The 7,327-nt window shown below is 41.3% G+C and overlaps 1 protein-coding gene across 1 annotated transcript in view; it reads left to right on the forward strand.

The window, feature by feature from the left end:
• dock5 (dedicator of cytokinesis 5) overlaps positions 1-7,327 on the forward strand; it is a 39,443-nt gene that overhangs the window by 4,677 nt on the left and 27,439 nt on the right. Inside the window, exons 2-8 of the mRNA XM_035658164.1 lie at positions 4,557-4,640; positions 4,874-4,914; positions 4,995-5,050; positions 5,330-5,426; positions 5,539-5,687; positions 5,795-5,930; positions 7,086-7,243. Coding sequence (XP_035514057.1) covers positions 4,557-4,640; positions 4,874-4,914; positions 4,995-5,050; positions 5,330-5,426; positions 5,539-5,687; positions 5,795-5,930; positions 7,086-7,243 — 721 coding nt within the window. The remainder of the gene's footprint in view (positions 1-4,556; positions 4,641-4,873; positions 4,915-4,994; positions 5,051-5,329; positions 5,427-5,538; positions 5,688-5,794; positions 5,931-7,085; positions 7,244-7,327) is intronic.

Genomic DNA, 7,327 nt, shown 5'->3' on the forward strand with positions numbered 1-7,327 from the left:
TTTATGTTGTGCTACAGAGGAGTTGGTTTTAAATGTGGATTCAGTTTTAATACCAAAGTTTCCTTTGTCAATCTCACCTGTCCAAAGGAGCCCTTTCCAATCAGCGAGTCTATCTCATAGCGGTCCAGCCACTTTTCTCCATTTTTGACAATATAGTCATAGTTGTCGTCGTCATAGCCATCATTGTACACTTTTCTCTCCTTCTTGGTGCTGCTGTCCTCTGGAGGGACCTGCTGGGCCCGCCGCTTCTTCTTAGTATAGTACACCTGATGAAAAAACAAACTTCACATCATCTGCATACCAGTAAATATCCTTATTTCACAATTTCACAGCACTATACAGTAGCTATTTGTCCCTGATGTAAAGCAGAGTCTTCTGTTGTTCATACCAGTTATGCACACTTACAGTACACACAAATGTCTCAGTGGTCGCCCAACGCAAACCTCTACTGCTCAGGGTCAGGACCAACTCCTGCTAACAATGCTCATACAACTGAATCACAAAGTGGGGTCAAGATCAGCGCTAATCATTTTAATCATTATCTCTGACTTTGTTAGAACTCAGCTTGTTTACGTTTTTTTGGACTGGCATTAACTAACAAAATCAAATATTATAATAATACATTTTTTATTACATGCAGTTGTGTATTTATAGATAACAGACAATACTAACAGAAACTTGTTGCACTACTTGGCCAAATCACTTCAGTGGAGCAACTTCAGCAAGTGTCAGCTGATATTAATTCAGCTCATGTTGCTTTGTTTTCAAAATTATTCAGAAGGCAGCCAGTTAATGTGCACTTTAACTTTACTGGCCAAAATAATGCAAATAGATAAATAAAAAGAAAACCCTGGTACAGGAATTTTTCCCTTAAGGCCAATCATTTCCTAGATTATAAACTAATAGAAAGCAATGATGCTGAAAACAGGCAAATACACTGAAAACCTGAAAAAGTCATTCAAACTAGAAAAGTCAAAAGATAAACACATGAAAAGGTGTATGTGTGCCTATGGGTGCTGTATAACTGTCTTGTGTCATACCTCATTGATGTGCTTGTAAGTTTTGATGAGGTCAACAGAGAGTTTCCTCAGTGGGGCGCTGGCAGGGTCTCTGAAACTGGGGGGGATCCTCCGCTGGAGTATGGTCATATCAGACAGCACCTACAGAGAACAGCAACACTTCAGAAACATGTCTAAAGTTTGAATAAAAACAGTGAAATTTTGATTTATCAAGACAACATTGTAGATTTTTTAATAATGTGTTTCTTCAGTCGAATAAAAAACAGGTTCCAAACAATGGCTGGGGGAGAGGTCGACATGAACAGATAAAGTCCAGTCCCAAATACAGGCCAGTAGAAGAAAAAAAGGGCGTATAAACTCCCAGTGCCTGTTTAATTTAAGAAGCAATATTTTTTATGCATGTAAAGTGACCAAACACTAAGTCCACACTAAAGAGAGTTACTGTCTCCCACAGAAAACACTACTTCTGCACTGCCTGACTCGCCTTTGTGGTATTCAGCCTTTTCTTCCATCATATTGTAACGGGCACCACCTATAGGCTAAGTGACATTCCAGTGGGAGGGACTAGGATTCATTCGAAGAATCAAAGCTCTAGGAGAGTGTATATTCCTGGCTGAGCATTTCCTAGAGAAAATGTTATGTATTATGACCATATTTATTCACTGCACTGACTCATAAAATGTCATGCTAATAGCTCATTGGTAGCCTTGTTGATGTCAGGCTGAAAGGTTATTGCCTGTTGTTAGCTATGATTTTTCAAGAAAGACCTGACAGGGGATGTTTGAACAATGTCTAAGAAAGAATTGATCTTCACTAAAGCCCTCCTCCAATTAGCGACTGTCCAATGATAGCTTTGCAACCATAAGTAGTAGTTTAACAATGGCAGCAGAAAGCAGAGAGGCGGTGGCTGCCGCTCTTCAGAAGTTGCCCAGCTCTTTGCATTCATCCAGTTTATGATAGTTCAACTTTTTCAACTTGCCACCGCAGCTTTCTGTGTGACCATGGCAACCACAGAAAGCGCAGCTTTCAGGATTCAGGAGCTGATTTTACTTGTATTTGAGTTCCCTGACTAATAGACCTCTTCACCAGCAGAGAGCAGACAACTCAATCAAGAGAAAGGGTATTGGAGCAACATCAGCTTCAGTGTGTAATTATCCAGTCTGGGACAATATACAATATTTTTTTATATTAGTTAGCAAACCTTTCTATAATATATTTGTCATGTTGCAAACCATTTTTAGCTACAAGCTGTTGTATTAACCTGCAAGATGAAGTTATATATGACAGATAATGGATTGTAGCAGCATATATTGTACAGTCTGGAAGGGTCGAAGGTATCTAGGAGCCACAGTAGCGGCAGCATTGCACTCTGCTGCTGCTGAAAAAAATAAAAAAAATAAAAAAAATAATAAAAAAAATCTCTGTACCATGTACAACTTTTTAATGGGAGTATTGTTGCTTTTCACAGGGGGTCACACAGTACAAGATCTTTCACAATCAGTCTGACTGGTCTCTAAACTATATTTCATCAGGAGTCATTAATAACACCATTAATAACAAGCAGGAAAGGAGTCGCTCAACCATTTACAGCATACTACCATTAGAAACTGATTACAACAGTCTGATCAGCCAGTGTCAGTAATCAATACACACATTATTAGAGCATTAATCAAACTAATGACTAACGGCAGTTTAACCGCAGACAACATTATCGTACTTTAGCAGTTACCTAGTGTTTCTGTTGTTGAAACAAAATGTTTTAAAAATGTACATATCGGTTTTGAATTCAACTAAAAGCTCCCTGCACCAAACTCCCTTTAAGAAATATCACTTTTTAACAATTCCTAATGGGTCTGTAAAAACACGAGAAACCAGAAACACCAGCTAAAGGCTGTCCTTTGCCCTCAGTCTTCTTGTCAATTCAGCATTAATATAATCCATAACAATGATCTGTATTCTGTACAGACACATGTTGATTTGCATCTAATCTGGAGGTATTTGTGGATGATCTCTCAAAATAGTTGTTGTAGTGTGAAAGAGTTTTAGTGCATAAATCAAAGTCCCAAAATTGAAACCCTAGTACATCAACAACTCAACAAACATATAGTTGAATATTTCGGTTCAGCACATCATTTTTTCTACGTTATGTACCGGAAAATATGTCTGTGCTGAGCCAACATTGGCTGATCAATATAGTGTGGACATTAAACTTTTGATTTAAGCAGAAAGTGAGAAAGTAAGAAAGTGTCATTGATATTGCAGAGTTTCAGAAGATTTCAGTACTTATTTTCCCATTTGATGACCGGATGAGGGATCTCACAATACGCCGTCATTCACACCAACCTTTGCAGGTGATTTTTTAACAACATAGCCAGCGTGGGCCTAACTTAATATTTTAAGAAGCCATGGGCTGGTTACACAAAGGCAGACTAGAAACCGACTCCCTATGGAGGTGGTTTGTCTGGGCAAATGTGTTTCTATGGAAAAGCTAGAAAAATCTATCAGTAAGGAGGAAGTCATGGAGAGAGAGGGGTAGTCACATTCAGTCAAGTCAAGTTTTGGTATTCAGACTGAGGTGTGATAAGCTGAGCCAGTTGAAGCGTGCTGTGAAATCTAGCCTCCAGCAACAAGCATTATCACCATGCAAGTCAGGGCAGAGCTCTGCTCATAGTTCCTCTGTCTCACTATGAGAATGAGTGGCTGCGCGCTATTGCAGCTCCCTCAAGTCATGACAAAGACCTTTGCTACAGTATTGTTTGCCAAGGTTTCTCTTTTGAAACGTCTGTCAGTTTTTGTGCGTGTACGTGCATGTGCCTGTGTTAGCGTGCACACGAGTATTCTTGTGTAATCCCTCCCATACATGTCCTGGTTAGGGAGTTACAAAGGAAAGAGAAAGCTGTTAGGTTAATAAAGTGTGTGTGGGCAGGGGCAGGGCTCGCAGGTGAGCCAGCTGGCAGACACCGAACCTGCAGAGTGTGACTGTTGACCAAAGGCCGCAGTGCTACGATGATATCAGAGGATGTGATGCCTTTGCCGTTTTAGCCCTACTCCTCACTTTTGACACAGAAACTAGCAGCTGCAGCGCAGTCCCATTTACTGCAACGTTAAACGCAGCCTCAGGGCATCCGTTTCAATTAAGAATCGTCAAAATGCTTTAAAGGTTTGAGTCACACGGTTCTGCTGCACAAACACACAAACCGCTGTTAGAGGGAGCAGCAAGATGAAGAATAAATCAAAAGATCGAGATCCTTCTCATCCAAGTTCTGCGACAAAGAGGGTGAATTGGTTTCCTTTTCCTGGGAGAAAGCTCTGCAAATCTCTGATCCAGAACTTTTTTTAAAAGCAGGCTCGCTCCTCTGTGCAGTGAGTGATTGGAAAGGGATTTGGGGTTTTTCTTGATCCAGTGGACCTTGAGGAGGAACAAAACTCGCCAGTCAAACTGTCGGCCGAATTATTTTCTTTAACTGTTTTTTATTATTTTTTTGTTAAATGTTGTGTGCGTTCCTCATAATGAGACTGTCCTTCTTTGTCCTTCAGCAATCTACAATTATGATCCCAGTGGTGAGCAGGAGCTGTGTCTGCAGGTGGGGGACACGGTGCACATACTTGAGAAATTGGAAGGTGAGTGAGCCGCAACAGGCCCCGACACATCCCTCTTTCCCCGGCTCTAAAGCAAGCTGGCACAGGAAGCTCAGTGAAATGCTGAACTAACCGGCACTCAATATTCCATGCATAATAATGTAAATGAGCCCACCACATTGTCCTCCTGACAGGGTGGACTATCATCACCCCTGTCTCGTCCACTGCCTCTCCCTCACTGTAACACATATCTCTATTAATTTATATTTCCTCAGGCTGGTACAGGGGCTACACACTACACAATAAATCACAGAAGGTAAGGGCATCATTAGCACTCCATTATCCTGTAACCGATGCTGTGATGTATATATACTGATTAATTCATTGTTTCCTCAGGGCATTTTCCCAGCTTCCTACATCCACTTAAAGGAGGCTACGGTCGAGGGAATAGGGTGAGACCGCACATCAGTAAACATATCGTGATGATAATCCACTTTACTTTTGGTTTGCCGCCCCGTCTTGTCATTTGCCAATAACACAGCAGTGCACTTGTAATTATCATAAGTGAGGATTCAGTAATGCTGTTCTTGGCTGTGTAGGGAAACCATCCAACTATTTATCTTGTATAGAAATGTGCTCGTGTCTGTCCAAATTATATGACATGATCTGTGAGTGATGAGCTGCTTTGTCAATATCTTATTATTCTCTTCTTTTTGTTTTGTGGCCGGTAGCCAGCAGGAAATAATTATTCCAGCAGATTTACCCCTGGTGCTGGAGCTCGGGGCTACTCTGAGGGAATGGGCACAGATATGGCACAAGCTGTTCGTGGTATGTGTGGATCAGACCCTCTGTTTCTAGTCGTCCTGCACACCACTTTCTTCTTTTCTTTCCTACCTGTGAAGAATGCTTTGCTATGAGCTTTTCCATGTTTGTCTGACAGGCGAACAAAACAACCCTGTTCAGGAGCGTTCAGCAGATGGCCTACAGCCTCATCGAATATCGATCTCAGATAGTGTCGGGAACGCTGCCTAAGGATGACCTTGTGGAGCTCAAAAAGAAAGTCACAGCAAAGATTGATTATGGAAACCGGTATGAATCCTGCTTCTTATTGCGCTGCAATAAACACAGCTGTAAAGTTATATGTGAGTCACGGCTCTGAGAGCGTCTCTGTGAACGGATGCTGTTTGATCCTCCAGGATTCTGGGGTTGGATCTGGTGGTGCGAGATGAAGCAGGAAACACGCTGGATCCTGACAGGACCAGTACGGTCAGCCTGTTCCGGGCGCACGAGACTGCTTCCCGCAGTGTGGATGACAGGATACAAGAAGAGAAGGTGGATTTAGATTTGTTCAGAATCGAGATGTTCTGATACTATTTCTTCCTTCCAGATACCCAAACGTTACTTATTGACCGATACCGAGTACCGTATCATACCAATCAGTGTGTGAACAGGTGAATGTAACAAGTGTCTCTTTTAGGTCTTTTCCACCAACATGGAACCAGCTCTGTTCCGGTTCAGGCACCTAGCTTTAAACCTTTCAGCGCATTTCAACCAAAAATAAACTTGTTCCGAACCTGAAAAATTGCAGCTTTTCCTCTGGAACCAAAGTGAGCATGTCATATTCTACAGGGGCATTGTGCAACTGACACAACATCACAACAACAGAGAGCCTGTTGACGACAATTACAGTGGAAATGCAGGCTGGTTCACTAGATAGCACCAACGGAATTGGTTCAAGAACCAGAGCTAATTCGGTGGAAAAACACCATTTGATTGGTCAATAGACCAGAAAGCGCTGTATAAATACAAGTCCAATTAAAAGCCTTGCCTTAGGCCTATGTTATCCCCTTTGTTATGATGCATTTTCGGGCTGCACTATTAATCACAAATGCAAATCGGAAGTGCTGTAGTGCTGCAGAGACTCCAACAAATGTTACACAATCATTATTTGAATAGATTATTTCAATGAAAATTAAATTTGGGATGCAAAAATGAATATTTCCCACTAATCATGAATCCTATCGCAGTATCTGTCTAAATAAGCATTTTTACCATATCCTGTAGCCCTTAATGTATACTCAAACCAAAAGAGTAAACAATATTATTATGTACAACAATGCTCCTAAATAAGTGGCCTCAAATGTATATATTTTTAACACTCAAAATAACTTCCCTCATTGATTCTTCATCTGAAAAAATTACATTTGACCACACAGCATGAAGCATGTTTCTAAACGTCACCATAAAGAAATTTCATCATGACAGCCACCCTGAACTTCTTCTATGGGGCCCTTCTAACCAAAAAACATGCTGTCATTCTGAGTTGACTAAGAGTCAGAGAATGGCGGGTCATGACTTCGCTATCCTGGGGGAAAAAATGTGGTATTGGTATCGAACAACTCTAGTTCATAATAACAGTAACCCCACAGTAGAAGTCCATCTCAATAACATCTGTGTCTCTGCACTGCCTTTCTGCTTTTTCTGCAGACGCGGCTACAAAACCTGGAAATGAGGCGTCAGACCCTGTTCAGTACAGTGCACACCTACAGTCTGCTCATGAACCTCAAGAACTTTGTGTGCAACATCGGAGAAGATGCTGAGCTGCTCATGTCTCTGTATGACCCCGACCAGTCTGAATTCATCAGGTTTGCTCCTCACTTTTTCTCCTAACTCCTAATGTTTGTCATATGACATGACAGTAGAACATGAGACAGATAATCTGTAAAAGA

The sequence above is a fragment of the Morone saxatilis genome, unplaced genomic scaffold (genome assembly GCF_004916995.1).
Source record: "Morone saxatilis isolate NCDOM2014 unplaced genomic scaffold, NCSU_SB_2.0 Contig16, whole genome shotgun sequence".
In the NCBI taxonomy this organism is placed as follows: domain Eukaryota; kingdom Metazoa; phylum Chordata; class Actinopteri; family Moronidae; genus Morone; species Morone saxatilis.